This window comes from Peromyscus leucopus, chromosome 18 (genome assembly GCF_004664715.2).
Source record: "Peromyscus leucopus breed LL Stock chromosome 18, UCI_PerLeu_2.1, whole genome shotgun sequence".
NCBI classification, from domain to species: Eukaryota; Metazoa; Chordata; class Mammalia; order Rodentia; family Cricetidae; genus Peromyscus; species Peromyscus leucopus.
In genome coordinates, this window is record NC_051078.1 from 35,580,870 (window position 1) to 35,608,038 (window position 27,169).

At 42.5% G+C, this 27,169-nt stretch overlaps 1 protein-coding gene across 1 annotated transcript in view; it reads left to right on the forward strand.

The window, feature by feature from the left end:
- The window catches only part of Vezt (vezatin, adherens junctions transmembrane protein), a 68,619-nt gene that overhangs the window by 29,464 nt on the left and 11,986 nt on the right, over positions 1 to 27,169 (forward strand). Inside the window, 6 exon segments of the mRNA XM_028880247.2 lie at positions 3,073 to 3,162; positions 6,723 to 6,895; positions 10,051 to 10,076; positions 10,079 to 10,325; positions 13,708 to 13,845; positions 17,905 to 18,052. Coding sequence (XP_028736080.1) covers positions 3,073 to 3,162; positions 6,723 to 6,895; positions 10,051 to 10,076; positions 10,079 to 10,325; positions 13,708 to 13,845; positions 17,905 to 18,052 — 822 coding nt within the window.

The following is a 27,169-nucleotide window of genomic DNA, read 5'->3' on the forward strand; positions in this document are numbered from 1 at the left end:
GTGGCAAGAGACCTTACTGGATGAGCCATCTTGCCAGCCAATTCCCTTGTTCCTTGGGGTTGTTTTTGTTTTGATGCTGTGGTTTAAACATGGTACTTCTCTATACCAAGGAGACATTAATTCCACCAGAGTTTTACACACACACACACACACACACACACACACACACACACACACAGAGCCCCACCGGGTTTTTTGGTTTTTGTAAACTTACATGTAAAAACTGAACAGTTAGGTGTCATGGTGCGGCAGTCCATCAAGATGTTGCTGCTGGCCGGGCGGTGGTGGCGCACGCCTTTAATCCCAGCACTCGGGAGGCAGAGCCAGGCGGATCTCTGTGAGTTCGAGGCCAGCCTGGGCTGCCAAGTGAGTTCCAGGAAAGGCACAAAGCTACAGTCTCGAAAAAACCAAAAAAAAAAAAAAAAAAAAAAAAGATGTTGCTGCTGGTGTATAAGCCCCGGTCCCAGGCCACACTCCCTCAACCCAGCAGATTATTACAAAATCTCCAGAAATGCAGAAGACCCACCCCAAGTGGCTGACCATAAGATCCTGGCTTAAATGGAAGGAAATACCTGCTTCAGTGACCCTGAACGCTGCATCACGTCTGCCTTGACTCAATGCATTAGACCTGTGTGAGATCAGCAGATATCTACCCCAACTTCCATCCAGCTCTCCAGAACTCCTCTTACAAGTTGTGTAGAATTATTACGTTTCCAAAAGAGAGGAAAAGTTGGACCCAACATAAACGTCTTGTGTTAACTTTATCAAGAACAACACTCTGTTCTTGCATAAAGAAACCGTCTATTAATCATGGAAGTAAATGAACATATTTATGGAGTCAGTGCATCTTTTAAGTTTCTTTAAATCTCTTCTTGAGTCTTAATTGCCCTAGCTCAGAGCTCCTTACACTTCTTCCTCTCATGACCCCTTTTGCCCAAGAAATTTTTATGTAACCCTGAGTATCTAGGTATATTAAACAGGTATATAAATCAAATGTTTTCTGATAATAAATCGTAGCAAAATTTATTTTAAAATAATTATTTGTATGCATTATGGTTTGACCATGTATTAAAGTCAAAAGCTGCTGGGCATGGGGGTACATGCCTTTAAACCAGCACTTGGGAGGCAGAGGCAGTTGGGTTTCTGAGGCCAGCCTCGTCTACATAGGGAGTTCCAGGACAGCCAGGGTTATAAAACAGAAAGACCCTGTCTCAAAAAGAAAAAAAAAAAAGACAATTTGTATACAACTGATTGATGTGCTTGTTTATTTTTACATGAAGAAGTCAGTCTTTGCTGAATATTTGATACTGCAGGATGCAGAACATATTCACCCTTTTTCAGAATTTGTTGATGTTTTGATTCTATGGTTGTCAATGCTGAGAACCCTCTTATTATAAAAACACACAAAATGGCAAGCATGTGATTAAGGCCAGTCAGAAAGTTTAGGATACTACAAGAAAATTTATAAAATCAACTCACCTGGGCTCATGGGGCTTCACAGAGACTGAACCGACAGCCAGGGAGCCTGCAAGGGACTGACCGAGGCACTCTGCATATATGTTATAGTTGTGTAGCTTGGTCCTCTTGTGGGACTCCCAACAGTGGGAACAAGGGCTGTCTCTGACTCTCTTCCTGGCTTTCGGGACCCTACTCCCCATACTGGGTCACCTTGCCCAGCCTTAATACATGGGGAGGTGCTTAGTCTTATGGCAACTTGATACGCCATGTTTTGTTGACACCCATGGGAGCCCTGCCCTTTCCTGAACAGAAATGGGGGAGGAGTAGATTGGGGGGTGGGGACAGAGGAGGGTGGAGGGGAGAGACTGGGAGGACAGGAGAGAGGGGAAACTGTGGCTGGGATGTAAAATAAATAAATAAATAAAATATTTTTAAGAAAGAAAAAGAAATAAATAAAGTTTAGGAAGTCTGTCCTAGTCCCAAATGAATATTCATTCAGAGAAGAATGACTCTAAGAAAGTATTTCAAGTCTTTGTTTCCTGTAATTACCATCATTCTTTTTTTTTTTTCCCCCGAACAGGTTTCTCTGTGTAATTTGCGCTTTCCTGGAATCACTTGGTAGCCAGGCTGGCTCGAACTCACAGAGATCCGCCTGCTCTGCTCCGAGTGCTGGATTAAAGGCGTGCGCCACCGCCGCTTTTTTTTTTTTTTTTTTTTTTTTTTTTTACCATCATTCTTAAGCGTGCAGATATCAAACTAGTATAACTTTGGATGATGCAGTCAGAATGCTGGGCCTTGAAAATGCTGCTTGAGTTGCTGGTGACTTTTCTAAGAGTGCACGGTGAGTTTTCATTTGGATGAGGACTTTCATTGCTGGGATCCATTTGTTCTCTCTTTACGTCTCTGTGAAGTTCTTTAAAATGGCAGTTCTGGCATTTGTCTTTGTTCCCGTGGCTGTTTTCTGGAACATAGAACTCACTAAGTGATTGCATTTTTGGTTGAGAGCCTTGCCTTTAACGGCTGAGCCATCTCTCCAGCCCTACTAAATGATTATAAACTCCATTTACTGGCATGCTCAGGGAATGGAGCTGTTAAGGTAACTTACATATCTAATTGATTTGTTTATAAAACTTTTGGTACCTGACAGTTTTTATAAAAGGGTCAAAATATCTTTCTGCTTTAGTATTTTATAACAAAATGATATTCATACTGAGAATTTGGACCCTACTGTAATTTCATTCTGAAATAAATATAATCAAGTTGATACAGATAGCCTTTAGTATTCCTAAGATAAATGGGCGACATTATGGTGACTTCTGACTCTTCCTTAAAAAATCCAGATTTACATGCCTCCTTTCAATCCACTGTCGTAAACTAGTTGAAGGGCCCGGGAGTGTAATTCCAGGTACAATTCGTAGGTCCTTCTGTTGCGTGACTAGAGTAGGCGTAAGTAAGTGAGGAGGCCGTGATGCGCTGGCAGGCGTGAATAACCTGAACAGTTTTTTTCTCTCTTTCTGATAAAAATTCCAGTTACTTAGAAGTCAGTTGTTGAGTTTCTCTGCCTTTTGAGTGTATTTAATTACTAATCCTACACATGCCGTTCATAATCTCTAGCCAGGCATCCTGTTCAGACTGGCAGACACCATCAAGAGCTGGACTTTTTCTTCTCAGTGCAGTAGGAAGGATGCCTTACTCCACAAGTTGGTGAGTGTCCTTTGTTTTCTTACCCCCTCCAGGGTCCTGTACAATGGACCATCGTGAGAGAACCGAGGGACCCAAACCTGCTCTGCTATGACCTTGATGCCATTGATCTTTTTAGAAATTCTGCTACAGTAACCAAGGGCCTTTAAACGGGCTTGCGGTGATTGTTCCTATTTCTTAGAAAAGGTGGCCATGTTCCGGGGTTACTGATGCCCTGTTTGTTAGACTGCTAATTTACTGCCATCTCAGGAAGGAAATAAATGTAACGATTGGCACAGCCAGTCCAGTCCTGAGGGACTGAAACTCACACTTCCCAGAGTCAGTACTGATGGCTTTTCTGGTTCCTGTAAAACTCCCTCCCTCCTTTCCCATCTCCCTCCCTCCCTCCCTTCCTCCTTCCCCACCTCCCCCTGCCTCTTTCTCTCTCTACTGCAATGTATCTGTTGCTTAGCCCAATCTCTGATGAGGCGAGTAGTGAGCCTCACACCGACCAGTGTACCATCAATGCAGCATGCCTAGAATGTTCCACATGCTAAGTTCTCTTGGTGCTCAGAGATGTGACCAGCTTGCAGATGAACAGGCATTAGGATTCTCTGCTGGCCTGTGACCCTAAGAATTACCGTTCTTTTTAAATGAACTTTTGTAAAGCAGTCATTTACAAAATGCTTTCCCATTTTGATTGAATACTCTAAACCGCAGTATAAGATTTGATCTCTTGTACCAGTGAGAGAAAGCCAAGGTTTAGACAGCTTTGCCTAATAACTTTGTATGTGAATCGTCCAAGAATGTTCAGCAAGGAATTGAGGGAGAACTTGAACCCAGATCTGAATGCAAAGCCTGTGCTCTCTCCAGTAAAACACACCGCTTCTCCAGCTGGAGTAGTGATACTTTTTCCGAAAACCGAAAGTGCTGTTATCCATCACTTAGCATCAACTCAGCATCACTTCAGCACTGAAGGGTCCACACAGTTTAACCCTTACTTCCCCTGCCCCCAGTCTGCCATCTTCTTCATCCTTAGGGTGGTATTTGTGCCGCTCCTCTGTGATGGAATTCCTCCTGTTTCCTCTCAGTCTGTGGCAGTGTTTTCAGTAAGCAGCTCTCCTCTTCTGGATCCTCTCCTTTACCAACCTGATCACAATTACCTATGCTTATGTGCTATGTTATGGTGCATAAACATAACACGTTTTTAGGAGGGTTGGCTCTTAATTATTTCACATGTGGTAGCACACATAATACTTTCTATAGAAACTCTTCATGCCTTATGGATGTCAACCTATTTAATCCTCTGAAGTAGGTCCTGTTTAACCCCTTTGCAGATGAGGAAGAATCGTCACTGAGAAGTTAACAACTTGCTTAAGTTATAGTCACAGTAGACTGTCTATAAATATCATTAATATAGTGTATATTTCAAAAACTGTAAGAAGGGATTTCGGAAACTTTCACCATATGGAGATGATAAACGTTTGAGAAGACAGATGTGTTTAGCCTGGTGTCAGCATCCCACAATATGTACGTATCAAAACTCACACAGAGCCCCATTAGTATAATTTTATGTTTTACTTTGCTTCTGCTCTTGTTTCGTTTTTGCTTGACAGTCTTACTCTGTAGCCCAGGATAGCCCAGGGCTCACTAAATAACCCAGCCTCATCTCAGAACTGTGGCTGTCTCCTGTTCCAGGCTTCCAAGTGCTGGGATTGTAAGCATAAATCACCATGCCCTGCCCAAGCTTATGTTCTTGGGTATTACTTAGACAGACCAGGGGCAGAGAGATGGCCCCTGGGGTCAAGGCACTTGATGGGAAGCTTGACAATCTGAGCTGGATCCTGGGATCCACACAGTGGAGGGAAGCAGTGGCCTCCTATGAGTTGTCCTTTGGTCTCCTTGTGTACCCCACACACATACTCTAAATACAAAATTAATAAATTTCATTTAAAATTTAAATAAATAAACAAAAATAGCTACCAAAGACTTAAGCTTTGAAATAAAGGTTGTGGGAAGTTACTCAGCCTCTGTGAGTGTGCATCACAGGCTACTGTGAGAACTGACTTCCTGTTCAAACACAGCTCCCTGGTCTCTCCCCCTCCGCCGTGTGTGCTCACAGTTGATAGCAAACTCCACTCTCACAGACAGAAAGACTCCTCTCTGATGCACCTTCCTGCTGTTCCAGTCAGTTCCGTTCACGCTGTAAGCCGAGCTCAGCTTTTCTTCCCTCTTTTATTTTCTCTGACTTCAGGGCTTCTGTGCTTCAGGGCACTGTTCTAGCCGCTTCTGTCCCCAGTGCACAGTTTTATGGTAATCATTTGCTTCCAGTGTTCCCAAGGCCTTAAGTGTAGAGCCTTACAGACTCGGTTGTGACTGGGTGACGGAGCACTGGCCTGGCATGCCTGAGGCATGACCTTCAGCACTTCTCAAAGAAGAGACTGCTGTGGGAGAACGCTCTTGTACACTGTAAAGATTTGTCACTCCTGTTGGTTTAGTACAATGCTGATTGGCCAGTAAGCAGGCAGGAAGTGTAGGCAGGGTGACCAGACTCGACTAGGACTGGGAAAAGAAAAGACAGAGACCAAGTCACCAGCCAGGTGCAGAGGAAGTAAGATGAGGCTCCAAGCCATGTGGCTAAACACAGACAAGAACTATGGGTTAATTTAAGTACAAGAGCTAGTTAGTTATAAGCCTGAGCAATAGGCCGAACAGTTTATAATTAATATAAGTCTCTGTGTTTATTTAGGACTGAATTCACAGCCACGGGACCAAGTGGGACAGAAACTTCCATCTACAAGAGACTGTAGAGTCTTGCTTTTTTCAGTGTCTGAGTGTCCACTTTTAGAAGGCCTTGGTCCCTCTGACGAAGTTCTTAGATACTGGCTCTATTAGTTACTTTTCTATTGCAGTCACAAAACCATGACCAAGGCGACTTTTAAAAGGAAGCATTTAATTCAGCTTATGGTGTTAGAGGGTTAGAATCCTTGGTAGGGCTCATCTCTTGATCCTCAAGCAGGAGGCGGAAAGCACGTGAAAATGGCCCAAGTCTTTTGAAACCTCCAAGTCCATCATCCCCGGTGACACACCTCCAACAGCATTACACCTCTTAATCTTTCCCAGACCATTCTAGCAACTGGGGAGCAAGTGTTCAAACCAGAATTTATGAGGGCCATTCTCCTTCAAACCACCACAAGGGCTCTGTGTTACAGTGTCCACTGTCAGCATCTCTTGTATTATCTTTTCTGTGTGTATTATATTGTTCAAATTGCATGCCAGTAATTTAACTAAGAGGGTATAAATGACTAGGTTTATGAATCTGTGATTACTTTACATCGCACTATTAAAGATTTATTTTTCACATCTGGTAGCTTAATAATGTCCACCTCAATCTTTATTGTTTTGTATTTACAGTGAAAATAAAGCCTGTCACACTAAGGAGAGATTGAATTGTTTTTCCTTCTAGGATTCTACTTTGAAAATAAATACCTGTAGCTGTGAACTAAATTAATTATATTAAACCTAGCATTCAGTGCAGTATTACAGATGTATTAATACATCTCTTCCTGTATTTTGATGGCAAGGATACTGGATTCCGACTGGACTCACTACACACCATCCTTCAACAGGAAGTCCTGCTCCAAGAGGATGTGGAGCTAATTGAGCTACTTGATCCCAGCATCCTGTCCGCAGGGCACCCTCAACAGGAAGATGGACACCTTCCAGCGCTCCGCTCCCTGGCAACCCCGAATGTTTGGTACTGTCCGGAAACGTTTCTCTTTTGACTGCTTACATGTAGACTATTGGCAGAAGAAATCCGCCACAATGCTCTCTATTGGAAAGGCCTTAGGAACATTCCATATGTTTAGAATTGCAACAGATGTAGTGATATGCCAGAGATTCAAAACAAAATAAAACCAAAGTGCTAGAAAAATTTACCACGTGTTTCCAACTCAGCGAAATTAGTTGTGTGCTTCGCAACGCAGCTATCAGGGATAAATGTACAGCAGTGCAGTGTGCCTGCCAGCCCTAGCCGGACGGCGTCATAGCTGTGTCCAGAGACACTAAGGGTTGAGACGTGGAGATAAAGCATCGCTTACTCCTATGGTGGCTGAGAAGAGCTCACAACTGATAACATAACTAATGGTTTGAACTATTCCAAAGCTTACTTGAGGAGTTGAGGCAGGAGGATCACAGGTTCCCAGGAGTGAGGGTCCAGCCTGGGCAATATAGCAAAGACCTTGTCTCAAAAAGAAAAGAAAACAGTCACACAAAAACAATCCTGAAACCTTTCAGCTACTGAAAATATTTGGGTCTAATGCAAAAGTCCTGGGTCATAATGTGTCTTAAAATAGTTTTTTGGTTTTTTTTTTTTAAGGAAAAGATAAATACTAAAAGATTTTCTGTGTGTCCATATGTGTGGGAATTGTCGATGCCTTTCTCCTGTCCGTTTGTCATGTAAGACAGAGAAGGGAAGAATGAAACAAGGAATGTACAAAGTCACTGCCCAAATTGTTCACGTTACACAGTGTTAACCATCCCGTGCTCTGTTCACGTTATACAGTGTTAACCGTCCTGTGTTCCAAATCTCTTTCCTGTCACACTGTAATGGGTAGCTAAGTGTGTTTCCCAGCCAGCAGTTACTGAAATACCAGCATGAGAAGATAAACATTTTTCTCTTTAAAAATAGAGGAATTTGCCTGGCACCGTGGTGTGTACCTAGAGTCCCACAAGTGTGCTTCTAGTCTAAGCTACTAAGACACTTGCTTGAGCCCGAGAGTTCAAGGTCAGCCTGGACACACAGTGAAGACCTTGTCTCTAAAAGACCCACAAAAATAGATATTTATGTGCATATTATAAGTACGTATATAAACGAATTGAACCATGGATGTTAAGCATTTGTAGGGCCGGAGACAGAGCATCTGCTAAATGTTTGCCATGCGAGAATGAGGAGCCGAGTGCAATCCCAGAACCCACCACATTTTTTTAAAAAGCCCGGCGTGGTGGCATGTGCTTGTAATGCCAGTGCTGGGGAGGCAGAGACAGGCAGCTTCCTGGGGCTCACTGGTCAACCAGCCTGACCTATTTGGAAAGATCAAAAAAAGAAAACAAAGTGGACCAGTTGTGATGGTGCACGCCTGTAATCCAAGCACTCGGGAGGGAGATGCAGGTGGATCTCTGAGTTTGAGGCCAGCCTGGTCTACATAGCAAAGTAGCGGGACAGCCAGGGCTACACAGAGAGACTCTGTCTCACAAAAACAAACAGTGACACCAACAATAAAAAACAAGGTGGGTGGCACCCAAGAAATGACACAGTTGACCTCTGGCCTCCCACACATACACACATGCACATGCATGTACACACACATGGGCACACAGAGATTTCCACAAAGGGGACCGGCTGAGCAATTAGGAGATTTTGTAAATGCTTTTAGAGTTTGCTGTTGCCTTAATTACTGTTCCGTTGCCGTGAGGAGACACCAGGACCAAGGCAACATAAAAGAAAGCATTTCCCTGGGGGCTGGCTTCCAGTTTTAGAAGGTTAGTCCCTGTCGTCATGGCAGGAAGCAGACAGACGTGGCTCTGGAGGGGCAGTTGAGAGCTGTACATCCTCATCCATGGGCAGCAGGCAGAGAGACCTCCAAGGCCACCTCCAGGGACACACCTCCTCCAGCAAGGCCACACCTCCTAATCCTCAGACAGCTCCACTCCCCAGTGACTATGCATTCAAACATACGAGCCTGTGGGGGCCATTCCCATCCAAACCACTACAGCTGTTAACATGTACAAGTAAATGATGTGATTTTAATTTATGATTTTACTAAAAGTAATGAATTCTGGAAGAAGTTAGGGCTAACAATGATTAAGAATCCTTCTCCAAGCCGGGAGATGGCTCAGTGGTAAAGTGCTTGCCACAGCAGCATCAGTGCCTGAATTCAGATCCCTGACGCCCACCTAAGGTCTAAAAGCCCGGTGTGGTGGACAGAAGCAGACCCAGAGGCCTTGGTGGCCAGATGGTGTAGTCAAAGTGATGAGCTTCACTGAAAGACCGTTTCAAAGAATAAGGTGGAAGTGATAGATAGCCTATGCAGCACATAAAAAGCGTTCTCACATGACATTCTCAGTATGACTTTAACTCCCAAGTATGGCCGAAGCTGTGTTCACAGGTTCTCAGATACATTTGCCTGTATTCTGTCTTATGTATACACATCTCACCAAAGTTGTCATTGCTTAATTGACCCAAATAAAAATTTTATGCATACTTTTAATGCCATTAATATAGTATGGAAGTGCACAGTTTTTCTACTTTGTGATCTATGGCAAAAAATGTTTGTTCAAGTTAGTGATGATTATTAAATTAGATGACCATTCAGTTACCAACTGTGTTTTATTATTGTTGTTTTGACTTTGATCTTTTGAGGCAAGGGTTTATTTTGTAGCATATAAGTGCTTGGATCATAGGCATCCACCATCCTGCCTGCAAGTAAAGCGTAGAATAGCTTCTGTGTAAACCATGTTTTTGTGCAAATGGCTTTGAGCAAAACAAACTCAAACTATCTCTAAGATACTGTTTTTCCTTTTAAATATAGTATATAAAATTGAGGTTTTTAATATAACTTGCATATTAAATACCGTACTTCCTAAAACAGTTGTAAAAGACACTTCTTACCAATGTCCTTTACCTAAATTCACCAGCTCAGATTTTATTATCTAGGCAACATTATCTAACATGCTGGATGTTTAAAACTATTCCATATCACCCTGTTGTATGTCGCATTCTTAAAGTATTGCCTCCTAAAGAAGCTAGAGTTTTGTTGTAATGAGCTGAAATCGGCCCTTGTTTTTACCGACTCCAGTGGCTGACCCCTCTCCCCCGTCTGATGGCTCTTTCCTTGGGTTCTGTGTTCACAGGGATGTCTCCATGCTCCTTGCCTTCATCAGCTGCTCATTATGCTTCCCACTTGGTGGATTGTGTCTTCCTGGATGGTATGGGGAATAATTCTATTTCTTTACTTGATCATGCGAGCTTTGAAATTATGGAGGACAGCCAAGCTGCAAATGACTCTGAAAAAATATAGGGTCCGTTTGGAAGATATGGCAGCAAATAGCCGAGCCTTCACCAACCTTGTGAGAAAATCTCTGCGTCTTATCCAAGAAACTGAAGTCATTTCCAGGGGATTTACTCTGTGAGTTCATTTCTCACTTTGATTTTTAAATGATTCTGTTCTGCTATTTACTTGAAGGAGAATATCACGTTTTTATTTCTGTGTTACAGTTGTGGCAGGAGAAGTCCACATAGCCTATTATTAATAAAGGGATAAAGTCGTTACATGCTAGATGGGTGTATAGTGGGGCTTTGCTTACCTACTTGGATTCATGTTTTGTGAGAAATGTTTTGACAATCATAGTCGCTTTGGCTTATTACCGTGTGACTGGATGAGACAGTGACAGTGTGTAACACTGAATGCATGTGCAGTGGTTACTCAATAAATGTTTGCTTCCTTTATTCCCTGTCGGAAGACCTCATTGCCCAGTTTAGATGGTAGATGTAGCTGGTGTGATTTCACTTTAAGATCTAGACACATATCAATAACACTCCCTGGGTCACCATTAGCAGCTGCTGGAGCACTAGCACTTTTAGAATATCATGCTAATGATGATGTTGCACGCTCCTGTGGGAAACGAAATGGTTAGCAGTCTAGCTGTCAACGTTTACGCTCCAGGATATGCTGGATACTCACTAAAAGGAGAATGCAGGACTAGGGTGATGGCTCAGCAGGTAAGAACATCTGTACAAGCATGAGGACTCGAGTTCCCATCCCCAGCACCTGTGTTAGGAACCAGGCATGGCTATGGGATGTAGCTGTAACCCCAGAGCTATAGGGGAGTGGGGACAGAAGCATTGCTGAGGCTTACTGGCTGCCAGCCTAGCTCTAGACTCAATGGTAGAACCTGTCTCAAGAGAATAAAGTGGTTCATGAAGAAGCAGGACACCTGGCCTCCTGAGTGCACTGGCATCTGTATCTACATAGATAATGTGCATACACCACAATACCACACACACAGGGCGGGGCATTGCACTTACTGAGGACCTGTAGTCAGAAGTTTTCCTGTGTCCTGCTCAGTCCCACAACCACTAAGACTCAAATAACCACACACATAATATTTTTAAACTATAGCCATGGCAGGCTTCTTGCTATCTAGTTCTTATATCTTAAATTAACCCATTTCTATAAATCTATACTTTGCCATGTGGCTTGTGGCTTATCAGCATCTTTACATCTTACTTCTCATGGCGGTGCCTGGCAACATCTCCTCTGCTCTGTCTTTCTCCTCTCTCTCTAGTTGGAAAGTCCTGCCTAACTTTATGCCTCACCATTGGCCAAACAGCTTTATTTATCAACCAATCAGAGCAACACATATTCACAACATACAGAAAGACATTCCCTTCAGGGACCAGCTATGTTCCATGTGCTGTGCTAATCATTTTTACATACAACTAAAGGTATTCACAGAGCAGTTATTCAGATCCATCTCATCTGACTTCAGAAGCCCATTTCCAGTATACTAGGCTACCTACTAAATGTCCACAGATGGCCGCTAGACTATAGTATATAATTTTTAAAGTTTCAATAGACTATAGTATATAATTTTTAAAGTTTCAATTAGCACATATTATACAGTGAGTTTCACTGTGACATTTTCATACACGTATGTAATGTATTCAATCATATTGACATCTCATCACCTCTCTTGTCCCCTGCCCACTATGTGACATTTTTCCATTGCCATTTATAGTTGGGAAAAATAAGTATGCAGCGAACAATAACTGCTTTTAATTAGTTGAGGTTGGAAGATGTAAACATCAGGAGGGAGATGCCTCTTGTAGTCTCTGCATCATTCTCTTTGCTCTGCGCTGGATCAGTCCTTCGTCTTTAAAGCTCTATCTAGAAAGTCATGGGACAGAGGCCCAGAGGAATCTGCAGTCACGTGCTCTTCACGCTCTGCTCTTTGAACAATCCTGAGAGTATAGATGACATGGAAGAGTCTTATGCCCTCTGCTGCTCAGTGCAAAGCATGACAGTCCTGCTGTGTTGATTTTATCCTTCCGTTAGGTTAGGTCCAGTTCTTACCAGTAGATAGCAAGTTTTGAGTTGTTTGCCAGATTTTAGAAATTAAAAAAGGCACACATAAGGAATATCTCCTTTTGGTTGTTGACATACACAGCGTTGTATTGAGAGGCCTGAGGGAGGGGTGGCCATGTGCCCAACCAGTGCTTAGACATGTGTACAAGGTGCTGTGACTTGTCAGTTTTCTGACTTTTACACACATCCATGGAATTGACATGCAAAGGTAAAGTGGGCCACTGAGCATGATTCACCCCCAGTGACGCTTTTGTACCATCCAGGTGGCAGGTGGGTAAGGAGAAGTGCTGGAAGACGTCATTTCATAGTTTCCATCTAGCTGGACACTGGGCTGAAAAGTCCCAAGGGACAATAGACCTTGCCTCAAGGTCTTAGAAATATTTCAGTCTGCAAAATGGAGTCAGCAAAGCACAAGCCCTCATGCTTCACGCTGACATTGGGAGTGGGTTGTTTCTGCCTCACTGTTTCCTTCTGGCAAATAACCTAACCTTGCTTTTCCTGTGTTCCCTTACTTAAGGTAAAGCCCGTCCATGTTGTCCATAGACTTTACATTGTAAACACTGCGGTCCAATGCCTGTTTATAGATGTGTGCTTTTATGAGGAAGGTTTGCAAGTGCCGACACGTTGTCTTGCTGTGGGAGGAGGTTACTGATAGGAGAAACCGCGGCACCTAACCGTGCCTACTCTGGGTCCTGAAGCAACACATTCCATGTCGTTCCTGCAAATGCTTTCCGTGGGCCTAAGGAAAGCCATGAAATGTGAGAGCTTGAGCCGGCTGGCTGCCACATAGTAACCCTCACTTTGCCTTTCTGCTTGTGTTCCCCTGTTGGCCACTGGTCCTGGTAACTCTGCCCTCCTACTTCATTGTGAGTAGGTAAGTGCCAGTGGCAGCAGGTGGGTGTTGACTCCGCCCTACTTCTATGGATGTACAGATGTGTTTCTATGTAGTAGTTCATGGCCCTGTACATGTGCCCAAAGACGTGACTAGTGAACATAATGCAAATGCATACTAAGCATGAGAAAGGGTTGATAATTAAGCCCTTCATACAACCTGTAGATACTGCTTTTGAAACCTGTAAAGTACTTCTACCATAGTGTATTTTATCAGTAGAATATCTTTATGTAGAAAGCCATAAATTCTTGTTGAAATATTCCTCATCTCTGTTCTGTCTCAATTAAAACTCATGTTCTCTATATTTGACGAAATATTCTGTGAGATTTTAGATTTTCAGTCTTTTTGGGAAATTTTGGTGGCTTTATGTGTTATCAAGAAAAAGGAAGCGATAGTTAATTTCAAATACTTATCATAATTTTAAGAAAGAAATTTTTTTCTTAGTTTAATAGAATTATGGATTTAGGAAACACAAACTTTAGGACACCTGTACAGTTGTATCACATTTTACTTTTCAAGTTTGCTTGACAGGGTCAGTGCTGCTTGCTCATTTAATAAAGCTGGACAGCATCCCAGCCAGCATCTCATCGGCCTACGGAAAGCCGTCTACAGAACTGTCAGAGCCAACTTTCAAGCTGCAAGGCTAGCCACCCTGTACATGCTGAAAAAATATCCTTTTCTGTCTCTGTGTGAGGCTAACAGTGTTTCCAAAGCCCCGAATTAGGTGTTACAGTCACATCCTGAGATGTGAACTGTAAATTGAGATTGCCTGTTTCAGATCTAATGTCTCTCTTCACTGCTATTTCAAAACTGAAAGTGTACTGCAGGGGCATGACAGTGACAGACAGGAAGAGATTCTTAGATGGATCATTACAACAAGGGGAAAATTCTCCAAGTCTTCTCTTCACTGGTCCAAAGCAAGAGGACAAAGAGTTGGCTGTGTTAGCGGAGACATTTTAAGAAAATGAGTGCATGTGACAAATTTGCATCATGACCTGGTGATAACCTGGCAACAGACTCTAGAGCTGGATGGCCTGAGTTCAGACTGTGGCTCTCTCATTCCCTACTGCATAGGGGACTAATCTAAGCTAGTGTTTTTAACTTCTCTCTGCTTTACTATCATCTTTAAAATGGCAGTATTTCCATAGTTAATAAACTAAGATTCATAAGTTTGTTAAATTATGAGTAAATAGAAGGCTAAAAACTACTCTTTACCCTCAGTCTGCTGGGTACTGGTGAAGATAATGTTTTGTGCTTCCATATGCCTTCTGTCCTATCACTCCTTGCTTTACACAAATCTTCCTGGGTATATTTTCCTATCTCTACTTTATGCAAACCAAAAACAGAAGTTAAGTTACTTATAATTTAAAACATGTAATATAATATGTAAATATGTACTATATAGAGCTACTCTGTCCTGCCTTTTTGGAAATGAATAGAAAACAATTTAGCTCTCATCAAGAACTTGCCCATCTACTTCTCCCACTGCTTAAAATGTTTGCCAGCTATGTGTCAAATACTTCCAGGTATTAAAGAGACAGAGTAAAAACATGAACTACCACTTCTGAGGACTTTTGAGTATGATCAGTAGATAAACCAGCATTCACAATACAATATAAATGCTCAGGGTGTCTTCCCATATCCTAGGACAGTGAACTTGACTTATGGGATTAAAGAAACTTTCACATGAATCGGCTCTCAAAGAATGAATAGAAGTTGCTGGTGAGAATATGAGGCTGTATTCCAGAGAGCAAGAAGCAAAAGGATATGGAAAGAGCCAGGCGTGGTGGCGTAGGCCTTTAATCCCAGCAGAGGGAGGCAGGTGAATCTCTAAGTTCGAGGTCAACCTGATCTACAGAATGAGTTCCAAGACAGCCAGGTCTACACAGAGAAACCCTGTCTTGAAAAAAACAAAAACCAAAACAAACAAACAAAAAGTATGTGGGAAAAACAGAGATTTGAGAGTGGCTTGTGAACTCCAAGTAGCCAGTCCTTCAGTGAGTGTTTCCTGAGCATAAACACAGTGCTACACAATGTGTGGTCACTAGCTATACGTTGTTATGTGCATAGGTACAGTCTACCTCATAGAACATAGACTTAGAATAGGGAAAATGAGGGAAATTACCTGCACCAGTGAAGTTTTCTCAATACTGAGGACCTTTCAGTGAACAAGGTAAATGACTATTCAACGAAGCTTGCTTTCTAATGGATGAGATAATAAAAAATGAGCAGTTAAGATTTGCAGATATAATTAATATAAAAGAGAAAGTCCAGGGATATAAGATAGATAACAATTAGTGGCGTACTACATTGACTGGGTGGTAAAGTACCTCTCTGAGGAGCTGGCCCTGAAACTAAGATTTGAGAAAGGTCAAAGAGAATGTCCATTCAGATGGACCAGAAAGTATAAAGATTCTGTGGTAGTAGGGAATTGAAGTAGAGAAGGAAGGTCGTCATGACTAGTGAGCAGTATGTTGGAGATGGAATACAAAATGAGCTGTAGAGATGGGCAGAGGACTGGTTGTGTTCTCTAGACAAGAAACCTCAGGAGTTAAAATGACAAGGAATCTGCCAACCAAAGAACAGAAAGACAAGTAAAACCCAGTCTAGCTGACCAGCGTAAGCAATAAAAATGTACAGGATCAGTAATGAGAACGTAATGTACCAGGGGTGTTAGCCAGACTTTTAAGAGGATAGTTTGTGCAACTCCTCAATTGCAATTTAGGAACTACAAGGGGAACCGACCCTTCACTGCTTATCAGAATGCAGATCTCCAAACTGACCCAGAAAGAATTAAAAAATTTGAAGAGATTGAAAATGTGATTTAAAATATTTCATTTGGGAGGGGAAAAAAAGAGCACCTAGTTTCATTGAAAGAATGGCAAATATGCACCTGTCTAAAACAACAGTGAGGCTAGGCATTGTGATTGTGGTTCATGCCTGTAATCCCAGCTTCGCATGTGTTCAAGAGGCAGAGGCAGAAGGATACAGTTTGTAGTCAGCCTGGGCTACCCAGTGAGGTTCTATCTCAAGAAATAAGGATCTTAGCAAACCACTGTAAAAAGATCTCCAGGTTCTATGTAAGTGGGGGGAGGGGAGGAGCACAGTGCCCAGAGCGTTGTTTCCATTTGTGCATAAGTAGTCTGCACATAAAAATGCACAAATAAATGTTTATGTTTTCAGTGCATGTGTTTATACTAGTTGTCATTATAGACATCCAGACACTCACAACTTAATGTATAGATTTGCTTTTGTGCTATATGCTGTCCACACAATATCTTGAAGGATGCAGATAGGGAAACTGAGGACTGTCAGTGCCTCAGAACAGGTAAACTGTGTGACTAAGTGACAGGAAGAGGAAGCAGTTGCCTCGGTTTCCCTGAGTTTGATGCGTGGGACATGGAAGAAGGAGATCACCAACTCCTGCAAGTTGTCTTCTGACTTCCATATCATTCCTCTACCCCAAATGTGATTTAAAAAAAAAAAAAATGTTTAGTTGTATGGGGCTTCCTGTAAGGGACCTGTGAAAATAGTTCACTCTTCTTTTGACCCAGAACCCCCGTCGAGACTACACAGATCAAAGGTACAGACTGTGGTGTTCACTTTAAGAACATCCATCAGACTGCCCAGGCCATCAAGGGTATGCGTATCTGAAAAGCCGCCTAGTCTATGAAAGATGTCCCTTCAGGGAATCCCTGTGTGCCAATCCGGTGGTGTACCGGTGGAGTCAGTAGGTGTGCCCTGGTCAAACAGTGTGGCTGGACACAGGGTCATTGGCCTGAAAAGAATGTTGGACTTTTTGCTTCCTGTGCTTAAACATGCAGAAAGTAGTGCTGAATTCGAGGGTGTGATACAGATTGTCTAGTCTTTGACCGCATCGAGACCAACAGAGCACCCAGGTCAAGCTGCCGATGTTCAGTTCATCGTAGAGTCACTCGGGCTGAGCTCTGCTGCCACACTGAGGGGATTCTCATTGAAAAGGAACCAATTGTGCAAAGCCAGAAGAGGAGGTCCACAGAAGAAAAAGATATCCCAGGAAAAGCTAGAGAGACAAAAAAAAAAAAAAGTATGCCATGGGAATAAATTTAGCATAAATAAATGCAAGTAAAAGGGTTTCTTTTAATGTATGGGTATAATACTATAGAAAAGCAAGTAAATGGAAAATAATTTGATTGATGCTGATACATTCATGAGTAAGATAACAAAATGGGACAGTGTATATCAAACGAGCTAGAGCAGGCTAGTGCTAACACGTTCAGCGGCCGACAGCTGATGGATTGGAAGGGCAAAGAGAAGTCTTCCCTGTGGTATAGTGAGAGTCTGAGCCAGTACACAACACAGGACAAAATACAGCTTTAGAAGGACGGTGTCAGAAACAACAGCAGTTGAGCAGTTTTGAAGAGCTGAACTCTAATTACTTGTTTTTATTTCAGAATACAAGAAGTTTATGAAATATACAGAAGGGAGCAGCATGCTGGGCAGTAACGAGAGTGCCACCTGCCTACTTTTAACTATTTTAACAAAAAACTTTATTCCAAGTACCCTATAATATACCCAAGTGTTATCTCAATATGTTAACTCTTACAACTAACTTCTTTAAAACAACTGATGTAAATCTTCAGTCTAAGTTCAGAATAAAATTAGTCAATATAGTTTTGGGTGTTTTTGGCTACCTTAAGTGTGTTAATGAAGAGGTGTTATTGATTGATTGCCTTAACCTAATTTAACCTACCCCCTGAACGCTGAGAGTGACAATGTGACCAACTACATCTGTGTGGTGCCTTTTAAGGAGCTGGGCCTTGGCCTCAGTGAAGAACAGATATCCGAAGAGGAGGCTCATAACTTGACAGATGGCTTCAGCCTGCCAGCCTTGAAGGTAACCCGTTTGGAAGGAAGGACTGAGGAGTGCGCATGTCCTGTTTCCCTTCTGTGTTCCTAGATGCTCATTTGCGGTGCTTAGATGTTAGGACGCTGCCTGTAGGAGCTGAGAGGTGATACAAATCGAATGAAGGGCTCTTTGTGTTCTGGTGTTACTGCTCTTAATTTAAGAATGCCACAGAGTCTGTTTAGAGATGTGTGAATTCCTTGATAGGAAGCCTGCGTGAGTTTACTTCAACAAACAAAGCAGTGTGTGTGTGCGTGCATGCGTGTGTGCGTGCGTGCGTGCGTGCGTGCGTGTGTGTGTGTGTGTGTGTGTGTGTGTGTCCCTTTATAAAATCTCCCCAATTTTTCTTTATATCTTAAGAAATAATTTTTCCACTAGAGACAGCCTCATGAGAGAATATGATTGACAATATAAAAATGAAATTTCAAATACTATATACCTTACGTACAATAAAGTAAAACGAGGACTCTAGCACTGAGCAGCTTTAGACAGCAGAGAGGCTCTACACGAGTCCCTGAAACATCCTTACGAGGAACGATGATGTCCCAGAGATACCGGTGCTTCGAAGGGACTTTGACAAAGCAGTGTTACTTTGGGATGTACGGCAGGCTCACCCGTAACACTATAATGACAATTTGGCTTCTTTCTGTATAAAGAGTACAAGGTAACTGAACTTACAAGGGTAAGAGTTTAGCTTAGGGGTAGGTTGCTTGCCTAAGAACCTTGAGGCATGCATACGGGCCTTGGTTCCATCTCCAGCTCTGCAAATACAGTCAAGCAAACAAAAAAGTGGAGGCTACGGAAGCGAGGAAAGAGGAATGGACTGGCGATTCAAAAAAGTGGAGCCTACAGAAGCGAGGAAAGATGAATGGACTGGTGATTCACAGAAGTACAAAACCATTCCGTGCAGTAGAACTTCAGTCATACTATTGAAAGAAATACAAACAGAAATACTAAGTCAGGGCTGCAGAGATGGCTCAGTGGTTAAGAGCACTAGCTGCTCTTCCAGAGGACCCAGGTTCCATTCCAAGCACTCACATAGCAGCTCACATAGACATACATGCAGGTCAAACACCAATGCACATAAAATAAAAAAAAAGGAAAAGAAAAGAAAAGACATTTTACAAAGGATATTAGAAGTTAATAGTAATCGTTATCAATAAAGATTCAGGGAGCCCTCACATACAGTTGACGACAGCCTAAGCTTGACTAGTGAATGCAAGTCCTAGCAAAGTTGTATACTTTATCCCAGCACTTACACCCTTACCAACTGATCTGAGGACATAAGCAGATCCACCGAACGTGTGCTGAAAGCAAATTACAGTTCAGCCCTGTGGCATCAGTAGTGACTTACACTGGAGATGGGCATGGGGGGACGTGTGTGTGTGTGTGTGTGTTGTGTGTGTGTGTGTGTGTGTGTGTGTGTGTGTTTCCCCCTTTTGAAACAGTTTTTCTGCCATATAACCCTAGCTGTCCTGGAACTCCGTAGACCCAGCTGTCCTTGAACTCAGAGATCTGCCTGCCTCTGCCTCCCCAGTCGTAGTCTAAAAGACGTGCACCACCATTGCCTGGCTGTGGCCATAGAAACGCATTAAAGAAAACAAATAATGTGGGAAAATAACTTAAAGCCAGTTATAAAAGCCATGCACACACCTTTCATCGCGGCACTCAGGAGGCTGATGCAGGAGGATCACAGTTGAAGGCCAGCCTGAATTACATACATAGCGTAACCTTGTTTCAAAAACATCTGTGCAGCAGTTTCCAGGGAATTTTTAAGAAGTCAGTCCAAATGCGTTTAGTATTTAGTGAGCTTTATGTAGATACTTCTTTGTTTCTCGTTTTTGAAACTTCCCTTGATAACCATGCAAATCAGTTCAAAATGTAGTTGGCAGCACTTATCAAGATACACTTTGTGCTGAGATGTGTATCTTTTAACTTGTACGTTTTCTAATCTGTATATAGTTTCTGCTTCTAGAAAATGGAGTACCATTATTATCCTCCTCTTACCCATCCTCACCTTAGCCAATGTCATTATCATCAAAGTCTCTCTTCTCCCTGTGTCTCCCTTTCCCTCTCCCTCCCTCCCTCTCTCTGTCTGTCTCTACCTGACAGGTCTAGCTCTGGTGCCAGGCTAGCCTTGAACTTGCCATTCCTCCGCAGCCCTCAGAGTAGCTGGATTGCAGGCACACACCACTACACCCGCTTAGCATCTTACGTCGGCCACTGCAACAGTTTTCTCCCTGACTTCTTATATTTTGTAAAGTTACTTGTTGGACAATGTAATTTGACGTATTAGAGCCTTTTACAAGAGATTTGTGCTTTGAACTAGCTATTCCCATTTCACAAATCTTTCTTAAGGTGATTATTCTAAATATATCAAGCCTATATGCCAAGTTACTTAGCTTTGTGTAGGGGTGAACACTACCTAAATGTGCTCTGCTCTAGACACCTCCCTGGCAAATGCGGAGTTTTTTGGAGGTGGAAACTATGGTAGAATAAAGGAATGGCTGTGTGGGTGATGGTAGATCTGCATGGTAAACCTTTGTACAGCAGCTATAACTTGCTCATTACAGACACTTGGGACAGTGTCTGCTCCCTCTGCGGTAACCAGGTGGATAGGCAGGGTGACTGGACTCTGTGTTAGAAGTGGGCAAGAGTAGGAGAAAGTCCTGGTAGTGCTCACTGGGGGAGGGGGCTTTAAGCAGCTTCTTTGATTTTCAAGGTAATTCTCATAATAGCGCTTTTACTCTGCAATAGAATAGTCTTCTTGAGAGATTTTTAATTGAGCAGAGGTGAATTTATATTCTAACTCTGCCTCCAAACTGTCCTCGATAAACTATTCTTTAAACTTTCCTTTAAAAGGGGTTACCACACCTGCTTTTTGAGGTGTTAGGTTAAATGAGAAGACTTGCAAAATGTCTAAACAGAGCTGGTCCTTTAATGGGGCCTTAAAAACAGCCACTGCGTTTTGTTTGTTTGTTTGTTATATAGCTGTTTATTTTAAAGTTCACAGGCTGTACATTTTCCTTTCTTTCTAATGTATATGAGCGTTTTGTGTGCATAGCTGTCTGTGCTCCATGTGTATGCCAAAGTCAGAAGAGGGAGTCGGATCCCCCAGAACCCGACTTCACCTCGATTTCCATCTCCACTCGGTGGCCCACATGGGGTGCTGGGAGTCAGAACCTCGTCCTCTGCAAGAGCCACAGTGTTCGTGACCACTGAGTCTGTCTCCATCCTCTACTTGGTCTCCCACTGCTGTTCTTTAAGAAGGACTCCGAGAAGCAGTTTTCATATTCCTTCATCTCGTTATTTTTGTTAGTCATCAAGATGTCTCACTGACTTTCCTGTTTATGTTTTGATGTAGTTTTTTGTTTTTTACTTTTTAAATTAAAATATAATTACCTCTTCTCCCTTCCCTCCTTCCCAACACCTCCCCTTGCTCTATCTTGAAATCGTGGCCCCTTTTTCCTTAATTGTTATTGTAATGTGTGTGTGTATGTGTGTGTGTGTGTGTGTGTGTGTGTGTGTGTGTGTGTGTGAATGCCTAAATATACAAATATAACCTGCTCAGTCCATTGACCACATAGTACTGGACAACCAATTAGGGAGCTCATCCCTGGGGCACACTGTGGCTCCCACTCAGCATTCCTCAATTTTTTGTAGTTCTTCGTCCAGGGTTTGGAGCCTCCTGAGACTTCCCCCTTCCACGTTAGCAAATCTTACGCTGTTAACACTTCTTCGGAGCTTGTTTAAGCAGCCATATTGCTGGGGTATCCTGGGTGAAGGCTTCCCTGTCATTTCTAGACATAATCTCACAGCAGCTTTCCTAGGACTCTCGCTCTTACGAGCTTTCTGCCTCCTCTTCAGATGCTCTCTGAGCCTCAGGTGCAGGAGTTGTGTTGTAGATGGACCAGTCGGGGCTGAGCACCGTGTGGTCGCTTGTTTTCTGTATTTGACCAGTTGAAGTTTTTTCTGAGGGTCTTCTGTTGCAGAGAGAGGCAGTGAGAGGCGAGAGCTACGCTTACCTATGGATATAGGGTCGACACTTAGAATGAAGTTAGTCAAGTGACGGTCATTAAGTTCTCCTCTAAGATCTTCACTAGCCCTAGGTGGTTGACTTGCTTCCCAGAACCAGGCACAGTAAATCCTCCTCTCGAGTGGGCCTTAAGTCCAATTAGAGGGTTGTTGGTTACCACCAAGACAGAATGCCGTGATTGCACCCTTAAGATTATCATATCATTCTGGTGGTCATTGTAGTTCACGGGCATCACAGGTGAGTAGGACTCCTTAGAAGCTTGCCTGGCACCTTCCTGTGCTATAGAAACTAGTCTCCAGGGAGGAGGCTCTCAGGTCAGATGCAGCTAGGATCCTCTGGGTCCTGTGTCCAGAGTGCAGGCTGTCTTCAGCTGTCGGAACCTACCTCCTACCCATGGGAAGGGTCGAGGGACAACAATAACAGCCTGTATTGTTTGGGGAGGCTCTTGGACTCCCCTGGCCAGCAACTCCAAATGCAGTTTCTCATGCCTGATGGTGGGGTTTAGATTGTCTGCTGCTCTTGACAGGGGTTGGAAGGTAGGAGTTACTCTCAGCCCAGAGAAGTAACTTCATTTGCACTATATCTGTATATGTATACACATAGACTTGTATGTGTTGTCTGTAACTGAGGTAGAAAATAATATGATTCCTTAAGGCTTTTCCAATCTCTCGGTGTCATTTTGCCTCTTCCCTTTCTGTCCTGTACTGACCTGCCTCCTCCCACTCCCAGTACAGCCCCCTCCAGTTTGCTCAACAGCCCCTTTCCAGAGTCCTCGGATTGTTTGTAAAAGCACGTAAATCCTGAACTGTGCGCTAGCTGGAGTCCAGGCTGCAAAAGAAGAGAGGGCCCACATGGTCAGACTCCAGATTCCGTACAGCTCCATCCCGAGACTTCTGATACGCTCTGGAGCAAATCACTGTCTTGGCATTTTTTAAGATGGAACCCCACCCCAGTGCCTATCTCCAAAATATTCAACATTTGCCCATCCAGTCCCTGGCACAGAGTAAAAGCCCAGTGGATGTGAACTGAGCTGTTCCTTTGTAGCAGATGTGACCCGCTCTAAAGTGTGACTTGTTCTCCAGTGTCCTCTGCCCAGCCTTTCCCCAAGTTACACTGATTTTAACTGGATCCTATTTGTTTACCCTTATAAATCTTCCAAGTTGGGTTTTTACATTTATTTATTTTAACATAGAGCTAATCTGTTCCCAAACTCAGTCATTGGTAGCAGGGTCACGAAGCTCTGAAAGGGGCCTTTTCTTGAGATCTGTTATGTTTATAACCATGAAAATGTAAAGAAACCTCTCTCAGAGCAAGTCTAAAGCTTTATTTTACAAAAGACCAAGTGAGGAATGATTTACTGGGTGGTGAGGTGACAGGAGTTTGGTCCCCAGAACTGGCATAGTGGAAGGAATGAACTCATTCCCCCACACACATGCACACGCACAGATATGCACGCACGCACGCGCATGCACACGCACTAAATTTCTTAAAAACGGATGATTTACAAGTAAGCAATGGCCTGTTGTTTTCCTTGATAGTTTTCATTGTGTCCTTTGAAGAAAACATATTTGGATTTATCCTTTATTGTATACAGCTCTTCCCTCTGGATAGCTTAGTAATACCGAATGTTGCACCATCAGGGAGTAGAAAACCACCTCCTTAAAGAGGTGTATAAACCCTTAGTCATGAGACAGGCAGGTGACGTGCACCTGTAGCCTGGGCCACTTTGGGAAGCTGAGCTTTTGGAAGCTCATCTGGCCTGGAGCTTTGAGGCTAGCCTGAGTGGTAAGACGCCATCTCAAAGATAAATAATCCCTAGTGTAGTATATCTATCTCTCCAAAAGGAGTGAAAGACTTTTTTCCTCTTAGGCTTCTGTTGCAGTGTTTTGTCTGTGCGCTCGCCTGCTTGTTTTTTGAGGCAGGGTCTTACTGTGCTGTTCCGCTAGTTTTGGACTCATGATCTCGAGCAATCCTTTTGTCTGCTGGGTAACCAGGACTACAAGAATGTGGTACTGCCTGGATTCTTTAAGTGTTTAACTAGTTGTTTTTTTTTTTTATTATTATTATTATTATTATTATTATTATTATTATTATTATTTACTGTATTTTCTGATTTAAAAATTAATCCAGGGGGCTGGAGAGATGGCTCAGCAGTTAAGAGCACTGTCTGCTCTTCCAAAGTCCTGAGTTCTATTCCCAGCAACCACATGGTGGCTCACAACCATCTGTAATGAGATCTGGTGTCCTCTCCTGACATGAAGGGAGAGCACTGTATACATAATTAATAGGTAAATCTTTAAAAAAAGAAAAGAAAGAAAGAAAGGAATCCAGATGCCATGAAGTATTTAAAAATCAAAATTTGCTACTCAGCCATAAGCTTTGGATATTCCCTTAGCCAACACAGTTTATCCAAAAGAACAAACAGAAAAAGAATACATAAATTATCCAAAGAACAAACAAAAAACAAATTATATTTATGAGCCTTGGTGTGTGTAGACGGAAGTTTTCCTGTTTCCCACAGCTGTTTGGTCTGTGGCTTAGGCTTACTGCTATCCTACTATTACATCTTAAATTAACCCATTTCTATTAATCTATGTATTGCCATGTGGCCATGGCATTACTGATCTGCTGGCATATTGCTCCTTGGGTGGCAGGCTGGCAGCTCCCTCACTCTGCCTTTCTTCTCCCTGTATCTTTGCTTGGATTTCCCACCTGACTATAACCTGTCTTGCCATAGGCTAAAGCAGCTTCTTATTAACCAATGGTAGCAACACATATTCACAGTGAACAGAAAGACCATTCCACAGCATTTCCCCTTTTCTGTCTAATCAAAAAGGAACGTTTTCAATTTAACGTAGTAAAATTACACATAATAAAACAGTTATCACCAGGCATTTGTGGCACACGCCTTTAATCCCAACACTCAGGAGGCAGAGGCAGGTGGATCTCTATGAGTTCGAGACCAGCCTGGTCTACAGAGTGAGATCCAGAACAGGCACCAAAACTACACAGAGAAACCCTGTCTCGGGGGAAAAAAAAAAAAAAAACAACAAACAAAAAAAACAGTTTTCAAGCAAGAATAACAGTTACAAAAGTCTAGTCTATTTGTATTTGGCAAAATTCAAGAAAATGTTCTATCCTATTTTTGTGGGTCTAAAGTTTTTTATCTAATTTATCTTTTATGATGGCTAAGGAAAACAGTTATAACTGTCTAGTCTTCAACTCCATCAAAGACCCCAGAAAGATATAATATGACATAAGTAAATAGGAAGTGCATTGTAAGCAACTTCCTAAATTCTAGAAATGACAGAGACATCTGGCTGCCTGTACAGTCACCCAAAGTTCCTCTGTGATGTCTTCAGCCTATAGGTCTAGAGTCTCTGGCATATTTTTCGGTGAAGCAGGAAATTCGGAGGACCATTTCACCTATTCTGGCAGTTTGTCAGTCACTTTTCCCTGTGTCCTGCAGAATGTCTGGCAGAGTCTTCTGTGAAGTGAGAATCTGAAGGACCAACTCATCCTGTTTTGGCAAAGTTCAGTGGTCATCTTCCTATGGGTCCTGCATGTTCAGTTTATCAAGCAGTCCAGGCAAGAGCAGTTTCTTGCCCAAATGGCTAGCCTTTTCTATATTGCAAGCAAACTCCATAATGAGTTTCTTTGATGCCCATCATCTTCTTTGAAATAATTGGTGCTGCCAGGTGCAGACATGTCTCACTGTCCAGAAAAAGTCTAAGTTTGTAAAACATTTTAAATGCCATGTTCTGTAGGTCTTGGAAATCTTTGAAGATTACTACCTGATTGAAATATATCTTTGTATACCTAAAAAACTTAACTAACATAACTTTGAGTATAGATGAACTAACTATTACTCTGTATTTCTTAATGATACATTACAATTTTAAACGTGTTGCATAAACATAATACCTTAAACAAGAGTAGAAATATACATACAGTATAATAAAATTAACTTTAAATTTAAATCAAGAAACCAAAATCCATACCAATGTAAAATATGTAAGTTTAATAGTTGTATTTTTATTAAAGTAGATTCAATAATCTACCTTTTATCCTATCATTTCTATATCATATTCCCATTTTTTCTTTTAGAAAGAGATTAACTATGACCAATAACAATTTGTAACCAACCCCCTTTAAATGAAAACAAGCATTTATAAACTATATTTTGGGAATTGGCAGGCTGGCATCTCCCTCACTCCAACATTCTTCTCCCTTTACCTTTGCTTAGATTTCCCACCTGGCTATAACCTATCTTGCCATAGGCCAAAGCAGCTTCTTTATTAACCAGTGGTCGCAATACATACTCAGAGCACACAGAAAGACCATCCCACAGTAGGTGTGTAACTGGATGATACAAAAGAAATTCAATAAAATGGTAATCTTTTTTAAAAGCATCATTTGGATGCCAACTTGCTTCTTTTTAAGGTCTGTCACCAAATACTGGTGTCACACTACTCTGGTGCACAGCTCCTCCCTCAGTATTCACCTTTCAGGGGATCTTGTGCCAGGTACTGCTCTCCTGTCCCCATCTGTCCAGAGTACAGCTGCTGCTCACCCTGCCTACCACTCCGGGCTGTGCTCCAGGGTACACGAGCTTGGATGATTTTGCTAACTTCTGGCATCCACTCTCCCTTTCTTGAAGTCTCAATATCTGGAAAGAGCCTGTTGAAGCGTAAGTCATTTTATTCTTGTGCCCAGTCAGCAGCTCCCCATTTCTCTCCATAGCATCCCGAAGAGTATAACGCACCATGCCCCCTCATGCCCACGCTGACCTTGCTCTTCCTCAGGTATGCCGTGTGTGCTGCTGCCACAGGACTATACACATCCAACTTCCGCTTCATAGAATCCTCTCCTTCATGGACCACTGCTTCCCGATTACACTTTGGGAGACCTTCCTGGCCTTCCTCTCTTGCTTTCTTTCCTTTCCCCTTTGAGTATGTGCACGCCCTCATATGTATGTATGAAGTAGAGTCCTATCACCATTTGCATAATTTCGGAATTCACTTAAAATCACCTCAACGATGTCTATTTCCACACTTGTGGGTAGTTGGAAT